Raw genomic sequence first — 21,523 nt, 5'->3', positions numbered from 1 at the left:
CATCCTTTTTTACACTATCAGTTTTAATACAGCTTTGAAGGAACAACTGCATACGACAAGCGAAGTGCGATATTGTTACGTCACATACCTGGGATTCACGTACAGCGCTATCGTTCCAAACTCTTCGTCGTACCGTACCGCAGTCGGGTGAATTGAAATCGGCTCAATTTCTTCCACAAACGAAGCATGTCTTGCGGTGGAAGGCGTCGTAAATAATGTGGTCTGGTTGCGGTTAGAGTCACTTGATGTCGAAGAGATTATAATGTCGCCGGAAGCTTCGTAGTCGTCTTTTGCGGTGGTTGCTTGCGGGGAAGTTACAGGTGTTTGCAACGCGAATGGCGTGTTTGTCGTTGCATAAAAACGTGCAGACAGTGGATGATTTAAAGCCGTCGTCTCAGTTACAAAGGAAAGCGATGTGACGGTTGATGCCAATTCATCTGAGGACAGATTTCTGACAGTTTCATTGTCCGGGAGGATTTTTATACTAACTGGATTAAGAACCGGTAGCGTGGGTAATGGCGGGTTGATTGAAATGGCTAGGGTATCGTTGGTGAACGATGTGGCTACCATTTGGTGCGTGTGCGTACCGTTGTGTTTCTTTTGCTCGGGTATGTCTGAAAAATAATCTGCGCGCCTTCGTCGCTTTGTCTTAGAACGTATAATTGACCTACGAAACGTACGTTTGGCGGATAAATAATTGGTATTGCGACCTGTGTGAAACAGTAACAAATGGCTTTTTGCAGGGTTTCTGTGTTTCACATTATGGTGTCTTTGTTTACGGGCGCGTTTCGGTGATAAACGCTTCTGTGTGCCCGCTGGATATTGTTCAGTCGAGACAGTGTGGCGGATACGGTACCGCTTGGAATTTTCACTTGCGGAAAGTACCGCGATTTCGTGGAGTTGTCCCTCGCAATTTCGTTTTAAATATGGGCAGAAATTGCTTGCCGCGTTTCCGCCTCTGTGCAATGTGAGCTGACATATTGCGCCCTGAAAATATAAGTTGTGTAAACATAAAATCGAAATATCGTTGAACAAGATCATCGTCCATTACAATTAATTGTTGTATATGAGACATCGGTGCCAGATTGATATAACCTCGTACACTATTGCTACGATTTTAGTGGATAAGAGCTGCATGCCCTAGATCAAACCAAACCAGTCAATACCACTGGAGGAGCAATTCATCCTATGTTCACTGTCAGTGTCAGTCTTGGAGGGATGTCGGGGCCGGAGAGTTAACTGAACTTGCAAGTTGCAAGTGATTATGGTGCATAGTCATAGTCATCTCAATACAATTTATGATGAATGGAAATGAGTCGCTATCAAAAATTAAAAACTACTTCCTATAGTACGAAACAAGCGTTTTGATTCGCTAGCAATCACGCAACGGAAATACGGGTTTTTGATTTAATGTTTTTACCCGATCCATCGGAATATCGACATGAAAATGCGCATAATTGTATCATAACATGCCGTTCTTATACTCCTAAACTCCATTGTTGTTAATTACGAAAGATTTTTGACCGCTAAATGCGATTGCGCATATGATATCCGACAAAGGGCAAGAATGGATCCTATCTTGCAATATAGTTACGGCCACACTTAGCAAATGTCCCTATACGCAAATATCACAAGGACTTATATGTCGATTAATAGCGAATACACTCGGTGAAACCGATGGTGTGATTATCTAAGCGGTTATCTGAAGTTGATATATCATATATAAGCGTCGCAACACCCTCGCTGCCGATTTTCGGCGAAAAAAGTCCATCGACGCAAGACAATGTTTAGGATACATATCGACGTGAGGCGATAATTCAATTGACAAGGCTTTTGATCTTACATTGAACAATGATTGATGACTCTGTCGCTTCGCCAAATAGAATTTCCGCTTTGCTATATTTGCCCGCCCGATAAAACTATCCACGCGGAATCCAGGTAGCCGCAGCTCGGCGCCGTCTCCTTGGCATTTGTCAAATAGTCGAATCGCGTTGTTTCCCAGCAGCAACGCGAACGAAGTTGATGTGTCTGATGTATTTCTCAATTTACGAAAGTTTAGGTCAATAGACACCGTCTTCCACGACCCGCCGTGGTATACGCTGATGAAATCGAAATTTAGCTGAAAATTGAGAATTTACAAATGCACTTTAAATACCGTTGTAAAAAATGGATGCTATGAATAAATTGAAATAATGAATTGCAACACTTTCAAAAACTCGTGGTTTTCAATTATTTTCCACTTACCTCATACCTTAAAAACGTATTATAGTTTTATCTACTTATTCTGCAGCTCATCCCTTGCACCTGTCTGCATTTTAGCCGTAAAAAATCGGCTGAAATGGTGAGAGTACCCTATCATTTGATTGTCGCGATTTTACTTCGCCGGTAAATGTAATAAAACCCAGGTTTCATGCATCTGGTAATGTATACTGTGCTATAAATCATCAATATAGTGCTACGCTCAACATGTCGACGGATGCAAGGGATAAGTTACAGAAAAAGTAGCTAGAATAGATTTTTAAGGTACAAGGCACGAGAAACGGACCGAAAAACACGACTTCTTGATAGTCGGTCAATTCTGAACAACCCTATATCCTATACGTACATAAAGATACATCAGACACAACCTTTTAACAGTATGCTACTACATTGATTGTGAAAGTGCAAAAGTGAAAATAATGATTTGGGGAATACAAGAAGTATATATTCCATACGGAAATGCAATGCAATTTGAATCGGCCATGAAATTGTGAATGACTGTAACCCAGTAATGATAGGGTCTCGGCGTTGTGTCACATATCAGACAGCTGTACTCTGTGGTATAGATCAGCAACGTGGATTATATGGATTGGAGCTCGTGTTAAAGGTTACTTCCGATGCGTAGTACTTTACAGGAAGTCACGTTGTTTCTGCTGTAGCCGACACTACTCTGACAATATTGGCATTTATATTTTTTTTTATTCCGGTAACACACTCGTAGTTTGAACAAGCTCATTAGTTATTGTATGTTTAAGTCAAAAACGTATAATCCATATACCTTTACAGCCATATACATGTTCGTCTTTCTCTCATAGATAGAAAATAAATAAAAAGGTTCTATAAACTTTGTTGCACGCAGAGAAACGACCAGTGAAATAGTGCGATTTGACACCCCTTCTTCAGCCTTCCGTGACGGTTGCAATTGCCATAGACGTAATTTGCGAAAGGTCTAAAACAAATCAATAATTAGTTGACAGTGGATAACCTTGAACATGCGTGCTGGTCTGTCGGCCACTTCTGCTGTTTACAGTACATAATACTTTCGCCGAATTTTGTTTTAAAGATCCATCCATCCATCCATCATAGAAACGCTAATATAACGATGTGCGGCGTCGGTTAAGTGACAACGAGAGCATTAGCACAGCTATGTTTCTTTGCAGTATCGTGTATCACCGAAGCCGTGGGTATACTTTATTTGAGGAATTATGCGTGTAGCAGTCAAAATCTAAAGAAATATGCCTCACACTATCCTAACCTTCGAATAATATATTGATTTTGAAATAAACCCGAATATATTCGGCTGACAATCGTCAGGGATAATCGTCAGAAAATGATAGAGAATTAAATAGAACATTGCACATCAACAATCTTATCACGAAATACCGAAGTTGTATACGTCTAACAGTATCCTATCCAATCAAATATCGCTATGATTCTTTATACATAGCGACATGAAATCAGTGGCACCACAATGTGAAAATATTGGAAATTGGTGTTCACGAGAACAGCTTTCGTTACTCGGTGGTTTATATCATATGCCATTAATGACAAAAAAACTTACTATTCACAAATCAAATTGCAAAATTCAAGAACAAAAATTATGTGTCGAAATGACGGGGTGATGGGGATTGTGTACGGTATACACATCTAATACATCGTATCGACATAACTTGATACACACACGCCTGTATCGGGTTACATATATCATGTCAAACAGGGTCACAATCTCGCGAGTCAGTGCATTACCAAGGCAATTGTCGCAACATCCCCCAGCATACGACTTTATTCTTACAAGACACACGGCGGGTCATCGCAAATATCAAAACATCGGTTTTCCCCCATATGCATTTGACAGAACAAATAAAGCTATCATAACCGACGCAGACAATGTTGTGTTAGCAGTTACTCACCGACTGTCGCAAAAGTATACCGCATCATGCAAAGCACCCGATCACGACTGCTGGGAGCTTGTAATAGAACGCGAATTTGTGGTTGCGCTCGAGAGTTATTCGATAGCATAATACTTTTTAAGCGAGCCAGAATTCGACATCGATACCAGTGTGAGCCAGTAAGACTTCGGATTTATCTCACAGTTGCCGTCTGGGATTTCTCGCACGCATCATGATCCAATATACTGGTGTGGGTCGCTCACCGGAGTAAGTATAAACAAAGATAAATTACGTTGACTCCGTTGTGGAAAATAAATGCAACTTTTGTGAAAAATAAGTGCAACTTTCCACGGATTTGACTGCAACTAAAACTTGCTCTAGTTATGACTAAATACGTCTTTCATGAATTGGGATATCAACCGTTAACTGTAATGAACTATTGGGTGTGATTTTTCGACCGCCCTGTGTGGTGGATGCAGTGGTTCCCAAAAAGGGCCCATGAGTTGATTAATATTATTATTATTACAAGAGGTATATAACAATGTTCAATCAGGTCAGACAAGAGAAAGTCGGCATCATACCTGGTCAGATTAAACCAACTCCACATAACGTTCACTAATTCGCTGGTCATTGGGTGAACTGTGGGGTTCTTTGCGCAATTTAGCAAAATGACTGGCCAGTGTCAATTTTGCAATTTCAGGGGCCGTGAGCTTGAAACTTCTCAGCGAGGGGTTTGTCACTATATATATTACATTCTTATATTGAATTATACTATATTATTCAATAGTATATTCATATTGAAATGAACCCGAATATTTTCGGCTGACACTCGTCAGGGGTAATCGTCAGCAACTAGTAGAGAATTGGAAAGAACATTGTATATCAACAATCGTATCAATGTTCTTTCCAATTCTCTACTAGTTGCTGACGATTACCCCTGACGAGTGTCAGCCGAAAATATTCGGGTTCATTTCAATATGAATATACTATTTAATTGTATATTGAAGTTCTGTACCTCCAAGAAGCTCTTCATATACTATATTAGTGAGATAGCGTAGTGGTATAATCCACAGCTACAACATCAATTGTGGGTTCGAGTCCGACCGAGGTCGACTCCAGAATTCCTACACAAGTGTTAGAGGTTTATCTAGGATCCTCCTCGCCATCTCATCCGCGTATGCGGTGTCTTACAAAAGCCTAGAAGAGGGCCGTGCTATAAGTGTGCACTACGCAGTTACGGAATCAAAACTAAGGAATATCGGCCCGGTGTAAATGACCATTTTAGTCGACAAAACATCACAGCACTATCGATATATTATATTGGAAAGGTTGCGAACCACTGGCCTATAGTGTGAATGCATCGATACTTACTTTGCAGTAATGTGAATGCTCGTCGATAACGATGCTCAAGTCTTTCTTTTGGTCGTGTGATAACAATCGGACGTACGAGCGAGGGAGCAGCCCAGTTAATAAGTCAAGCTCTGAAAAATATTGAAATCACCCAACATAGAAACAATGTTACTGAAATATGAGGAACCATTAACTGTAAATCAAAGCGTCAATAAATTCCCAGCCATAGTGTCCTGAAACGTAACTGCCCAAGGGAAGAAGAACTTTTTCAGGCATTCGATCGTGTTTCTGTCTACTTCGTCAAGACAGTCCTTTTTTGAGTAAAGGCTACCTCATAGACTATAGACATAGACAAAATGAAACTTTATTACGAACAGACATATTCTAAGCGTCCATTCAGACTTGATTTGACAATCGAAAAAATTCCGTGTGTGCTTGTGTAAAACTACCCTCACGACGCACGTTAACGGTTGATTCGCAACCACTCCAAGGAACGACAATGTCTTATGCCAAAATCTAATTTTGAACTTAAACACTTGAACACCTACAAATTTCCAAAAGAATACCGAAAACATCCTCGACATGATCAAAGCTCCTCTAACCACCGCCCGCACGTATTCAGCAGATTAAAAGTTACCGTGGCATGTCAGATAAAGTGAAATTGCAGGCGAATAACGGGGCTTCATCATTCTACTTACTAACCCTTAATCCAGACGAACGATTCGTTCGCAATGTGACATGCGACCGATCAAAATCTGTTTGCGAAGCCTTATATTGTGGGATCTAACAGATTTACATGCTCTTGCTTTAGCACCTGATAAAGGAGAGATCATGTGAGAAATACGATTAATCTATGGGTGGATGTCAAGTCAGTTGTGGAATGCTGCCAAGATTTTTTAGTTACGTTGCACTATGTCTGGGTGTCAGACGCAATGTGGTTTTCGACGGCCGATGTGTTATCATATCTCTGTTTTGAAAGTACTGAAATACGGAAAAGGTCTGTTTTATACACACTGTACATTAGGGTTGTTAAGAAAAATGGATGCACGAGTAACAAAATAGTTGTGCTCGGTCCAAACTTGACAGCACTCACATACCTAAATAAAGCATCGGTCCTCGGTCGTTATTTTCATGTTTATCGGTAGCCGATGGCAGCTTGCTTGCTGTTATCACACGGTGGTTTTTAGAGTCAAGATATAAAGGGGTTCAATCATCACGACGGTGTGAGGTGCGCCAGTGTGAAGGCTGTTTCAAGTTTCGTCGCTTGACTTATTTACAATTCGGATTATTCGTCGGCTTCTACTGTTCAGTCAGGACAGTCGATCTACCAGTACTACCATGTGATACGATTTTTGATTTAATACGAAGCCTTTTCGGGTGCTAGCAATAGAAGAAGAGATTGAAATATCTCTGCGCGATCCGTAGTTTACGCGTTAATTGTTTCGAATGGGTGTTGTTTATGCTCAAAACGCCCCTTCACCTCACCATGTTGACAGAAACTTCGACTGACTCGATAGAGCACCAATTCGCAAGAGGTTAGGTACATCCTCTCATCTGATTTTTGACACTTGGCCTGTCAGATGATTATTATCAAACAATTTAAGGTGGTCAAAGCAATCACTAACGCTGCGTAGCATGAAGAACAGTGATGCACAGTTCTGCACTACACTACACACGGTACACAGTCAGTTATAGAAATGTAGAAATACAGAAATGCACACAACTGCATAGCGCTTCCCCGGTATGACTCGAACTACGACGGCCAAACATTTCAAGTAATAGCCTATCAGCTTTCGTTCAAATTCATCGTGATGTTCACTCTAGAAAAATAACAGACAGCGCAACCTTTTTAACACACAAGTGAGAATGCAATAACTATTTATTACCAGGTATAGACTCAGAATTTTGGATTTCGACTGGGGGGGGGGTATCCGGTATCGCATATCGACAAAAATTGATGAAGTGGTACATGGCAGCGTGCGATCAGTCGAATTGAATCAGAAGGCATCATAAATGCGCCAACGCCATATTATACTTATCCGATCTCATATACCACTCATATATCTCATGCGCCAGCAGTAGAAAGTTCACAGCCAAGCTATATGCTCATTCCTGCGCCAAATTTGTCAACCAAGTAGCTAGATGAAGGTATGCCGGCATGCATGATTATAATTAAAATATGCCTAAAATTTCAAAAATACCGTACATTTAACATGTTTCAGATTTTAATGTTGGCAGTTTTGGTATCGCCATGAATCCTTATAATTTGTATACTAGAATTAACCTTGCTAAACGCTTTAGTTTGGCCTTCCATATCAAACGAAAGTCACAAAGTGTGCGGTATCCTCTCTGTGCCATCAAACAACGAGAACAAAAATCGAATTGACAACGGTTTTGGAGAGTGAATTCACCCAATACGAAATCGACTGCTTCTATAGTATATATGCGCAAAATTACATGCCTTTAAAAATATCAAAATATCATTTATGATAACAATTCATAATGGTTGCTGACATGTTCGTAACACAGCCTTCACTACCTAACCAATGGTTAGAAATCATGAGTGGCTTTAATATTCAATTAACATAAATAAATCCCCGGACATCGAGAAAAGGACTGAATATATGTATGTATGGCACGCAACTACGCATTGATGGGTGTTCCTTCCTGGCGACTGGGATTTTTTGCACTGCGTATGTTCATTGATGAAACCACGCCTCCTTTGTTCAACATGACACAGTCTATCCATCAGTTATTGAGTCATGCAGACATTTTTCAATAGCAAGTTAAAAGTGAATTATATATACACACTGAGCCAAACGCAGCATAAATCGCGCGTGGTGGTTACATGATGTAGCAAAATGCAGGAGTGGTAAAACAGGAAGAATGCCTAGTAATTGAGCTAAATACAGAATTAACGTCAGTCACAGATTCCAAAATAAGGTGATGACTAACGAAAACCCTGCTGTTACGGGCTATAATCATCAACTTCCTATACGCTATGGATGTCTTCCATTATCTAATCGTCGGGTTGATCAATCCACAGATTCGCCGTAAAACAGAGTTTATTACTCGACTTTTTGGTCTGGACCCTATGATTTCCATTCATTTTTCATGGTCCTCTTGGAACATAGTCCGCGGCCACCCAAAGAGAATTTTGCGTGCCACACTTGTTTTATCGCGTCATACAAATGCCTTCAATTTTTGTTGTCATTTTTATCAAAGCCATAATAATCTATGTGTTCAAAAAGCCTTATTTTTGTCGTCCGGGTCCCCAAATGCCAGATAAACATGCCTGTATGACCCATCGTAACAGGGTAACCGTTCTCCCGAGTTGAGGAATTTGTAAAACACATCACTGATGCTATAAAAATGATGACATTATATATGGCTTCCTTATGCAATGAAATCTAACCTCCACGAGACCTTTCACTTGAGTTGTTTCCTTCAGCAGAAATAAGGGTCATCAAAAATATTGCAACGCTGAAGAGATTCCACAATGCAAAGCTGAAAAAATTGAAATAAGAAATAAATCAGAAAAAATAATCATAGGGGTTCTGCGAGACTCTATCTACTACGAATCCATCCGTTTCTAAACAAACCAATTCGACAATTTCGCATTCGTTACATTTCCGTGCGGTGACGGGCAAAAGTAATTGGATTACCCACTTAGATCAAACAAAATTGGCATTGCGCACAATCTGCTACATAAAAGTGATGCAATGTTTCGCTGAAGGGGTTTATAGAAGTTCTCCGCCACAATGCGCATCAGACAATCAAGCACAACTATACATAACGTTGCTATAACAATGCTGCAATAATTACGAAGCATATTTCAAAGGCGAGAAAGGTCGTTACGGAACAGATCCGATGCTATAGTATCGTTCGCGAAAGAGAGTACCAAATCCGAAATACCACCGTGCATTAGCACATTAGATGTTGACAAGCATTGCATCGCTCTGCTGGTGTAACACTGGTTTTGTGATAACTAGGGCAAGTTTTGTTGCACGCAAATCCGTGGAAAGCTGCATTTATTTTTCACAAAAGTTGCTGGAAAAAGTTGCGGTAATTTTTCACAAAAGTTGCTGGAAAAAGTTGCGTTAATTTTTCACAAAAGTTGCACGGAAATGTTGCATTTATGGACAAGATCCTTACAATTATTAGGGTATGAGATACTGGAGAATAGGTCCACATCTAAGGCCCTGTAGTAAAACTGAGTGTTGGCGACTTAACAAAATCAATAGCCTGAAAAAATTGACCCAGTGAAAATATGATTTTCGGCGGTCTAGCCTGAATGTGCGTCTATTCAGAAAGTACCTCAAATTTAAACGACATTGAAATAATCAAGCGATCTATTTACATATAGTGCCAAATATGTCCAGTAAAGAGATAGTAGCATGAAAAATCGAAAAAAGTTGCGTAAAGTTTCACAAAAAATCGAAAAAGTTACTAAAAGTTGCATAAAAAATGGATAAAAGTTGCAAAAAAGTTGATATATAAGAATCCTCCAAACAGCCAAACCACGATACTACGTAGCTTCTGAGTATTTAGGAAGCTGCCGGAAGCTGTAAAAAGAAGTTTCAAAAATTGCAAAAACTTGCCCTAGTGATAACATAGCTTATCGCTTCAACGCATTTACCCTACTAATTGTAAGAATGGATTTGAGCCACAATACAAAATATTTCAATATTTCGAATCTTTTCGAACAGAAATACTACCAGATCTTCATGAAAACATTAGCACATGTTCTGTTAGCCTAATGACCACATTTAACAAGATGAGGTATATCGTTCACTGTATCATGACCATCGTGGGAAAATCGTTTCAAATTGAACCGTTTGTTGGCAAAATCTTAACAACGTTCTTCTCGGATCTCGGCAATTAGTCGGTTCAGGGAAGATTCGTCGTGTAATAAACCATACGAGTCCCTAGGTCCAAACCATAGTTACCTAAGGCCACATGAGCGTATTGGATGCTGTCAACGGACCAGATATCGTACAGTTGTAGCGTATTTAGCCGAAAATAATTGACATAGCTCATTGTTGAACGCGTCTACGGACGCATCCGACAAGGTACCCTCATTGAGACTAGGAAAATCTTTTTTGTGCGTTGGTATAGGTGAGGTACATGACAATTATGTACATTGTTACAGATATGGATAGTAGAAGATTTTCAGCCTTTCTACATTAGATTAGAATTAAAATTAGAGCGTAGAAACCTAGAAATATTTCACATATTAGATTATCAACCGACCTTTCGCTAAAATTTGTCTAGTTAGACCGCTAGAAATCTCTAGTTGTCCAAGTATACATGGAAACACCAATCGAACGAAACAATATGGGATCAGCTTCTAATGATTTCTTGAGTCACTTCGGTATACGAGGAACTGTTAAAGCAATTGGGGCAAATTCTGGACACGAACCCCATGCACACTATCAGTTCGGCATTCCGTAACGTCCGTGCCATACCCAAAGTACAGAAACGATTTCTGGCCAAGACATTTTGTAACGTCTATTTTCTTCCGGGCCCTGACAGTGATTCCAACCGTTGAAAGTTGGGGACCGATAAAATTTCACAGCAGATTTTGTGGTCCGGTGATCCTCGAAAAATCAAAATATACCCAAAATACAATTGCGACAGATGTACACAACTCAAATGGAAATATTGAAACTTTCAACCTAATTAGAATTTAGCTGCTGCCTTTTTTAGATTGCACGTGTTATACGTGATTCTAATGAAGTTTCTATCGATACTGTTGAAAACGACCAACTGGAATGTGACTGTTCGTTTTCTTCTAAACGAGCTGAAACTCTGCTGTTTGCTAGCATCTATTATGCTGACAAATGTCGTTAAATTAAACTGTCGAAATTCAACGAAGTTTTCACAAATGACTGGTCTTACACGAGTCGCCGTTTAATTTCAACCAGTGTGGTGTAGGACTCTGACGTACGCTTAGTCCAAGCTATACCATGAATTACGAAATGATCCTGAAAACTGCGTTCTAAATTTCTAAATCAATTTAAAATTGTTACATATCCATAATTACTGACAAGCGTCCAACTCCTAGCATTTTGCAATTGAGCGTACTGTAATATATATGGCGGACCGGCGGGAACGTTGACAGGGGCCGGCACTTGTCAGCAGACCGACGGTTAAGAACCAGCGCTTTAAGAGTCATCGCGAGATGCATCGTTTACATTGTGACCATGTGACTTTGACAGAACTTTTTGACATGCTGCATGACAACCTACGTCAGCAATCTGCAGTTATGCACGTGGCATGGAAAGGCATTTCTGCCAATCCGAAATGATGTCTCGTGTCAGTTTTGTATGTACGAGAATTCAGGTGTAGGCATTCTGGAAGTTGCTCCGTCATGCCCGATGCATATTAAATCATTTGGAGAGGTACCTACGTAGGGTATTCGACAACATCAGTATGGGGTCATAATCATACACGTGAGAGCGAATACATATTTAAATACATATTTAGTCAGTCTCATACAATATCTCGCAGCATCAAGGTATGCGTGAAGGGGGAGACAACATGAAACCAGACCGTGTTTCAATTGATGTACATCTCAATTTTACAGAATGATGGTTTTAGTTTAGTTTTTTTCGTGACGTGACATCATCTCCTTTCTGAGATTTCGTGAATAAGCAAACTGACAGTGTGTCTTCTGCCCTTCTCCTACATTAATCCAGAAGACAATTCGCTAATTCGCAACCAGACTGGTAATATGCAAAATTTACGATAACGTAAACTAAACGCCAACAGGATACTTGAGGATAAGATAACCGTCATAGTTTGCTAATCATCTGCCGATGTCGTGGCGTATAGTCGATTAATTCGCGATGAACTGAGATATCAACTATAGGAATTTTGTATTTTCGAACTGGTCGTTCTTCATCCTCCAGTTAATAAATAGCCGTATCGTAAATCACGTTACTTCTGAATTTACTCGAAGAAGTTAAACGTTCTGGGCCTCTAGGAACGCCACGGTTGGATAAAATAGCTTGTATCAATAGCATGGCACAGCATAGCATATGCATCAGTTCTGAACGATATTGAGACGTATTCTCGGAACTACTGAGGGTTGCATATAATTAAAAAAACGTGTTTTAAAGCAGTTTGTGTAAAACATGTTTTAAACAGTGTTCTAAACAAACGTCTTAAAAAATTGTGTTTTTTCTTCAACGTTGTATATTTATCCCACAGTTGTGTAAATAGGCCTACTTTCGACAAAACATGCAGTATTAGCCTACGGATGAATTGCACCCGATATATTGGAAGTATATACGATGGGAGTGGCTGGAAACCTTGAAATCGTCGTCGGTTCAACAGTTATAGCAAGTAGAAATCGATCATTGCTACGGAATGCGGGTTCTGATGATGATGACCGTTGACCGCCTACCGTAAAAATGCTGCATAACGATGTAGTCCTGGTTAAAGATATTTTTGATCTATTTATGACAGTGGTCAGAAGCCCTTTTCGTCGAAGGAGACATATTTACACTATATTGTTTATGCCAATCCACCATGACGTCACAATTGAAGATTCGTGACTCAAAGCTACTCGGGTACTTCTCAAATCACTAAATTATTTAACGTCTACATGAGCAGTATCAATTATATTACTCTGAGGTTTGGCCGCCTTTGATATATTCAATAGCATGCCATAAGTTTCCATAAATTTCATAAGTTTCCATAAGTTTCATGAGTTTCATAAATTTCCATAAGTTTCATAAGTTTCATAAGCTTCCATAAGTGTCATAAGTTTCCTAGCACAAAATAAAGGCACCCATTGCGAGAGTACTCTGTATTACGGACCAATCAAACAGTGCGGACATAGGTCTCGATGTGTTCTAATCCAGTTTTGCCATGCAAACAATCACAATATCCCGCAAAGCTCAACTATTTAACTACTTCAACAATTGAAGTGTAAGCCTAATCATGTCGAACGAAACTATCACAATGCTACCAGCCTTCCTTATCTATTCCACACCATATTTCAGAGTTGATCGATTAGTTCTGATGTCGTGGTACCGGTATTAGATTGGGCTATGATTCAAAGAATAGCAACGAAGTGCTATACTGCTAGAACGTTTATGAATACAGCTTCAATTCGGTACCCCAAGTGAGTATTCGGCACACTGCAGCCGTCGTATTGGATCAAAATGTAGGCCTAATTGAATTTTACGATCAATCGGTCAACATAGCACAAGCAAATAGTAGTAAGTCACTGCCATGTTCGGAATTACGACTAAGATCAGATGAGCTTCCGAAACATGAAGATTTGCTACATTCTAGAACAGAACAGCTGAAATAAATCAGTCCAGCTGACAGCAGCAAACGGATATTTTTTCGGTCAGTCAACTGCGTAAGCGGTCAAAGCATTATCGAAATATATCCCTTAGGCTATCTGCGTATTAACAAAACAAACATAGATGGTCGAACACCTTTGGAGAGTCGAAATCGTGTTTACTGATACGGACTGAATCGAAATGTAAACACACAGAGGGATATCAATATACAGAATTCTATTTGATTTATACTTAAAATACTTCAAAGACAAGATAACGTTTAGCGAAGTTGTAAGAGTTGGGAATCCATTGATTACGGTACTGATTTATTGTGGCTCATTCCGAATGCAAGCATTTTACAACTCATTGAAAACGATTTATCATCTGAGATATAGGACTAAAATTCGACAAATGAATCTGTTGTACTGAGACCAATTTCATGGTAAATTCACTCTCTAGTGTTCACTAATATTTGCAAAGACTAATGACTTAAAAGAAATTCACGCTTGACTAGGTACGGGTGTGATGTCATAAACTAACGCCGCATAACAATTGTACATCAAGCCTGTTCGCGACCGCCCAAGACGCTGCGAAAATACTACGTCTTAGGGAACACGTTTTCTATCAGGTTTTGATACCAGTAATGTGTGCAAAGCTTCCAGCTAATGCTCTAAATTACATACAACGCAACACAGATTACAAACGTTTCGGAAAAAGCGAAGATACACAGCAAATATCTATTAACACTCCGAAAAATGCAAAAATCACAAGTAAATCCACCAGTTGAATTACAACTTTTGTTGCGCGCAAAAGTATCAACCTACCGAATCATCTAAAGTAGTCCAGACGACAGCAGTACATTCCAAGCTTTTAACTACCCAACTTGACGCTGATTGAAGTCGTAAAACGTCTTAACTAACAATCTAAATAGTATAATACCCAAGACCGTTGATTTGTACATGTGACGTTGCTAAAATCAACACGGAAAGTCCTCTTTCCGAGTACGCTAGAAATATTCAGTCGCCAAACATGCAGAAGACGAGATACAAAATCAATTGCATTGGCGGTTCGAAAATGATTAGATGCGGTCACCATATCCTCTTGACCAGAGATGAGCTACCCTGGTGCGAAATGTGATCTCTTCAGCACTTGACTTCGACAAAGAAGCATACTTTATTCACGTAGATGTGGAATAGTGATCAATACTACAGATAGAGAAATCTTCAATAAAACAGGAGCTTTCAGGAGTCATGCTTGTCGCGACTATGAATGCAGCTACGGTTTCAAATCGACGGCCCATGCAGTCGTGGCCTTTCAAAACCGACGGCCATGCTGTATACAAAAGAGTCGTAACAATATCGAGCGTAACCGCTACACTTGAAAGGCCGGCCGCACGACATGATTAAGGAAATAGATTATTTCACGTTGTTGCCCGCACACAAAGCACGCGCCTTTCGTGATAATCCGGTGGCGACCTTCTGCTTTGCAATTTCAGTAGGTTTGACTGCGGGACTGTAGGTAGGCCTACCGTTACTACAAATGACGTAATTTTTCTTATTTAACTCCCATTGAGGAAACCGTTGAAGTGCTTCTAACAACCACAGGAAAAGTACATCTGATACCGTGAACAATAATTGCTTATCTGTACAAGCACTTGAAACGCATCTTCCAAATCGAGATAAGCACGAGGAAGTATATCATTTCCGATGCTTAGCCGGCTATCAGTAACACTTAATTCTTTATAGGAGTCTCGACAAATATGGGATCCTATCTTAACTTGAATGTAGAGGTAAATCTGGAGTTCTGGATCATAATTTACATTATACTTCAATTAATAATAGTAAATTTTTCAGATCAATTTTTGGTGATGGGCTAGTAAGCCCGTAAGGTAGTCATAAATGACAGTTCGTAGATGTCTGTTGTTGCTGATACAAGACAATAACGCAATAATGCAGTGAAGCCGAGATAGACGCCCTGCAACAGGGGTGTCAAAATCAAATTGCGTCGCCGGACGGATTCAAACCTTCAAATCGCTCAATGATTCCATAATGATATTTCATGCCGTTGCTTTTCACTTGAATACTTGATTATCAAGCATATAATAATAATTATCATAAAAGTATTATATTGTTTGACGGAACATATAAGCTTTTTATTCTGACAACTAGCAACACTTTGATTCGCGAACAATGGAATTGCAAAATACGATTATTTACCCGTTGAATAAAGTTATGAATCTCTAAACAGTGGTGCTAACCACCATATAAATTGGCATATTTCTATGCTTCTTATTTTTTAGCCGTAATCTAGCGTTAGCCCTGCGTATGCTTTGTTACAAATACAAGGGATTTAACTGTAACTGCGGACATTGGGATCCGGTTTATTATTAGTTCGAGTTTTTCAGGAGTCCTAGGACCTTTCGAGTCGGAAGTCACAAAGCAATGCAACCACAGATATTTGAATTATATTTTGTGTACCGTAGTCGGTAGCCAATATTTTCGTCACTTTTCCATGCAAATCTGAACTCAGTGTGCATTTTTTGCCTTCTCGAGATTGGGTGTCAATGTCACCGACCTACCGGATGAAATAGTATGGCAGGCCGGATGCGGCTGCCCTACAATACCGAAACTATCATTACATCAGAATAAAATCTATCGTGATTAGAGCGGTCTCTTCCGTAATTAGTAGGGATGGTGTGAACGTGAGCTTCACGTTCGCGTTCTGCGTGTGAACCTCCGAAGTTTTTAGAGGTTCACGTTCACAAACGAACCTTGGTAGGTTCGGCACTGTGAATCTTTTTCATATATTACAATTTTCACTTCATTATCAAATCTTTGTAAGAAATTAATTGCATTTCAACTTCGGGCCACTCTATGCATGGCGCTGACAGCATAAAAAAATCAACACCAAACGGGTATGCACCTTGACAATCTAAAATACTTTTACTTGCTTTGTTACAAAAGTTTTCTCGAAATATCCGGCTTTCCGTTTGTGAATATTTACTGACTCTCTGCTGTGAGATGGACCCGCAATCCTCAACATCAAGAGCGAAATACACTACATGAAGTCAGCGAATGATGTCTATTCAATCAACCAATCAAATTGATATCGTTGTCTGATTTAAAAAATCTAGCAGGTGTACGGGGTCAATCTTCATTTCATATGTTTATTGTATCAGAACAACTAAATCCGTGCGATTGAGGTGTTGGCTACTTCTATATAACTTGTCAATGGGGTATTATCGCGGTAGCAAGTATCGAAACCCGTTTTACATTCTGCTAAATACTCAGACGCCGAATACATTGTCGGAAGATATTGATTGTATGGGATTATTACATCATTTGATTGTCCCCGATGATAAAGTTGGCGACGTTTAAAACGTCAATATGCACTTCAGCATAGTGGCATTACGTGGCCCGCGTCGTCGCTAGGAATCGTGTACATTAATATAGGCTATCACTTCACTGAAATGTAGGGTTGGAGTTAGCAATATGACGTCACGTGACGTCATAAGGTTCACGTTCGCGTTCACACAGAACCTTTTAATAAGGTTCGCGTTTACACGAACCTGAACCTTTCAGAAGTTGACACCGTCCTTAGTCATCAATGATCTGTGGGTGCCCAATTTGCTGGCGTGCTCCAACAAAGATTGGTACTCAGAATGTGAAATGTGCATGCTGCGAGATAATAGATTTGTATACCATTCCAGGCATAAATAGGATAATACTGGGCGATTTAGATTACTCTACAAACTGGGATCAGCATCAACTCTCTTTTGTGAATATTGTATCGGGTTGTCGAATTTGCAAAATAATTAAATGCAGATATGTCGTTTCATTGCAGTGTATTGATGTCGTATTGTCCGGTTAGTACAATTCGGGTATATTTGACAATATGGCAATCCAGCAAATAGCGAAATCACTTTTCTTCCAATATTATGTCTTCTATTATTGACTGGTTTTCATTTCTTACGCCATTATTGACTGTGGTGCAAAAGACCAACAGGTGGTCAAAGCGAGATCGACGAATAGAATAGGATCATGCATAACCGGCGTACTATCAACAGGACAGCGGCGAATTACTCATTTTTTGAATTAACGTTTCATCAAATTTTCATTCATTACATTCTTTGTTTTGAGTTGAATACATTTGTCGCATCCCAATTACATTATGGGTTGATTTTGATTTTTGAAAGCTCGCCGGTCCACAAAATTTGTTTTGAAATTTTACAGGTTCGCAAGCTGCAAAGGCTTGAGCAATCTATATGCGCATGCGCATAGATTGGATTTAAAGTGAGTGATATCTAAACATTGAAAAAGCAGCAATCTGTAAAGGCTGTCTTCGCGATATGGGCGACCACCGCAGACTACTATTCTGTCAAATGATTATATTTCTGTCCGTAATTAGTACTTATGCAACTTATTGTATCAAGATAATCTCAACGCTAGTACGAAACAACACTCCCGACACCAACATTACACAAGTTGACATCACACATGTAAAACGACCAAAACTCAAACATCATATACTGGACATGAAAACATCGCGTAGATGAATTTGTTGCCATCAACATACAGTCTTATATATACTATATACCAGCTCACAATAATGCCGACAGTGGTATTTAATTGACAGTGATTTCTTGCATACATTGAGCACTGAGCAGCCTATGCTGATGGGAGACTTGAAATTTTTTATGGATCATAATACCCATAGGTCGCTGATCTGTACTTTATGTCTCCCAGACGATATGAGCTCAATAGTTTAGTTCTTATTATCCCTACTTTTCCCCATACCAACCGAATTATTTGTACGCCGGTTATTTTCGAATTATCGCGCCGCTTGCAATAGATTTTAGATGGTCGTTCAAGCCGGTCTTTTAACAAGGGAGATTATTTCGGTTGGATGCATGCACGGTAAGTTGGTTGCTTGAAACCCCGCCGACAACGTTTTACCACCGAGTCATTTAAAACGGGTTATGCTCCGGCTACTTGCGAATAAATACCGAAATACTGTTAACTCTACCAGATTGATCCCGTGGATCAAAGAGATCTCCCGCTGTCTGCATGGAACAGACGGTATTGACGCAACAAAAGCTCACTCTTCCAAAATGTTAAGATACAATTACACGTATACGATGATCTATCAGGAAATATACCATCGGATGTGCACAGTGCAAGTGTGCATACGCAACTGCGCAACTGCGCATACTGATCCCGACAGGGAATCCGTAGTTGCTAATTATACGTTCGTGGTGACACGATCCTCGTCTTTCAATAAAGTATTCGCGCTATTTCACTATGTTCCTTGTAATTTATATACCGATATATATCATGAATGCCTCTCATAACTGTCAATGAAAACGTTCTCATATCCATATGAGGACACACAACTAATTAGTATTGTTAAGTGAGCAATGGCCGATTAGAATTGCAAACCTAGCCATTTCCTATCTTGCCAGTCTTGTATGGCTTTTAAGAGACTCAGAACGGTAAACTGGTAAATTGCCAGAATCCCGAGCCAGCTAGAAGCGTTCGGCAAGTTACCATTCTCACATCAAATTGCAGTCAACCAAAATTAGGTCATAGTAATCCGGAAGAACGATACACTGTCCAGTGTCCATGACCGAATTCCAAGTATGAAAAACACGCCATTTCCCGAGTTCATCGGAATCGCATGAGACAAATATCTAAAAGTGCATTGGGCCTATCTAAACAAATTGAATGGATTTGAAAACAAATTAAGCGTAGATTGGACGACTGCCTGGAACTAGGAAAGGGGCCAGGGTCGATAAGATGATCAAGTGATCAAAAAACGATTGCGAAGTCAATATTTATCTTCTCAATCAAATTTCAAAATTAGAATCTGAAAGCCAATTTAAAAGTAAATCATTTCTTTTAGTGACGCACAACAATTGCCAACGTTGCATCCTCGCGTGGGAAACATTTTCTTAAGTAATCATATCTCAGAGAAACACAATTTTTGTAGAAATATACTTTCCGGCCTTATAATTGCGACCGACCGCCCTCGCGTCGGCATCCGCAGCATAACGATTTTAACACCCATTTGAAAATGACCGCACAATTAACTCTTTAGTGCTTTTAGACGTAATAGCGCGCTTGGCGCAGATGAAAGCACAGACGCGCATTGAAATGCTTCGAGTGGTTTGTAATCTGCCGAACTTGAACTCTCGAGAAGACCGGTAATGGAAAATGTAAATTTACAAAATAAAACGACGTTGCTCCGGTAGAATTTCGCGAGCTAGGAAAATAGCAACAAATTAAAAAGCAAAAAAAATAGTTTCCAAGTTTACAACGGCGATTTATTAACGGCTGCGTAAGATTATATCAGCGCGTGAAATTTCGCTGAAACATGAAAAAGCAGGGTCAAACAATTTCAGACCACAGAGCAACAGCGTCATTTATACAGTGAAATAAACTCTCTCGCACTCCCCTGTATCCACACGGTGAACTTCTTCCGCACGGTAATCGTGGCATATCCAAGCAAAGCCTGGTTGTTGTACCTACACGCCGTGACATCATATTTGTATAAGGATTCGTCATGTTACCAGACAACAATGAATTTCGCCGACATGGCCAGGGGCAGTTTAGTCACTGGTGATTTCCGACGACTACCATCGCCCTCGATTGATTTCGAAGATGATATTCGCGATAGCTCTGTGTGATTTTAGCGAGCGAAATATCTAATACTAATCTCACAGAGTAAATATAAAAACACGATTCGTTTGATTGGGAATACATTCAACGGCTGGCTCCTTATGAGTAAATTAATTTGCTCACTTACCGGAACTGACCACGATGTCTCGAGAAAACTTTGTCGGATATCCTGCTGTGCAAATGTGGCGATAATTGATCCGAATCGGCAGATGAACGCGTTCCTGAGATACTATTTTGAACAAAGTGAGCTAATTCGCGACAGAGCATTGGTAGAGAGAAGTATCGTCTTTGGTTTGCTTCTTAATTGCATATATTAATCCGGAATCGATCAGAGTAATCCGTTTCCGAACTCGTAAAAAGGCAATCACCGCTTCGCACTACTACGAGCAATAACAGACTGCTCCGCCGACAAAAAGTGTAACTTGTCTCGCCGTAGTTCATTCCCGCGCGCCAAAGAGAGCGTGTGGTCACACCGCTGTTTTGATTCCCTCAACGTCTACCAAGACATTTATTGGAGTCACATCATCCCGATTCGACAACTACTAATTCCATGTAACCTTCAAAACAAATCAAGAAATACACATATCATTCAAGATAAAGCTGAAATCTGCTTCTAAGATCCAATGAAGTTCACAAAATCTCAGATTACATTACTCTGTAACCATAACCTCATCCGGTGTGTGTCTCACGAAGAACTTGATCGACCTCCCACTATTCCCATTCATCACATTTGATACCGCTACTGATAGCCACTCAAACTTCACGAATAACAGATAGAACCATCGTGTCTGACTGAATGTATAGCTAGTGACAGGCATATTTGCTCGAGAGTATTTGGAAAAAGGCCGCTCGGAATCAACCCAATTAATAATCTGCCAAGTCAAAGTTTCTTGCGGCGGTTTGACGCTGTCTTTTCGAGGAAATGGAGGGCGCCACGACCCCATTTACACTTAAGCGGCGACCTATCATCGATAAATACACGCAATGCAAACGGTAACCATTGAAAACCTTCGGAACTGTACAATAAACTTGAAGCACAGCTATGATA

General features: G+C 39.9%; 1 protein-coding gene across 2 annotated transcripts in view; it reads right to left on the bottom strand.

The window, feature by feature from the left end:
- LOC145459153 (uncharacterized) overlaps window positions 1-21,523 on the bottom strand; it is a 97,716-nt gene extending 76,193 nt beyond the window's left edge. The window contains exons 1-6 of one of the 2 annotated variants that reach the window (XM_080337780.1): window positions 20,603-21,523; window positions 8,914-9,005; window positions 5,520-5,629; window positions 3,038-3,208; window positions 1,844-2,119; window positions 89-987 (exon numbers count right to left, since the gene is read on the bottom strand). In XM_080337780.1, coding sequence (XP_080193906.1) covers window positions 89-987; window positions 1,844-2,119; window positions 3,038-3,208; window positions 5,520-5,629; window positions 8,914-9,005; window positions 20,603-20,742 — 1,688 coding nt within the window. In that variant the 5' untranslated portion in view covers window positions 20,743-21,523. Of the gene's footprint in view, window positions 1-88; window positions 988-1,843; window positions 2,120-3,037; window positions 3,209-5,519; window positions 5,630-8,913; window positions 9,006-14,622; window positions 20,564-20,602 lie in introns of those variants that run through there. The other variant, XM_080337781.1, reaches the window with a different exon arrangement.

Source organism: Botryllus schlosseri, chromosome 16, assembly GCF_051294905.1.
Source record: "Botryllus schlosseri isolate E-star chromosome 16, Bs_hap1, whole genome shotgun sequence".
Lineage (NCBI taxonomy): Eukaryota > Metazoa > Chordata > Ascidiacea > Stolidobranchia > Styelidae > Botryllus > Botryllus schlosseri.
Note: the sequence above shows the minus strand (reverse complement) of the source record. Positions and strands in the feature narration are given on the sequence as shown.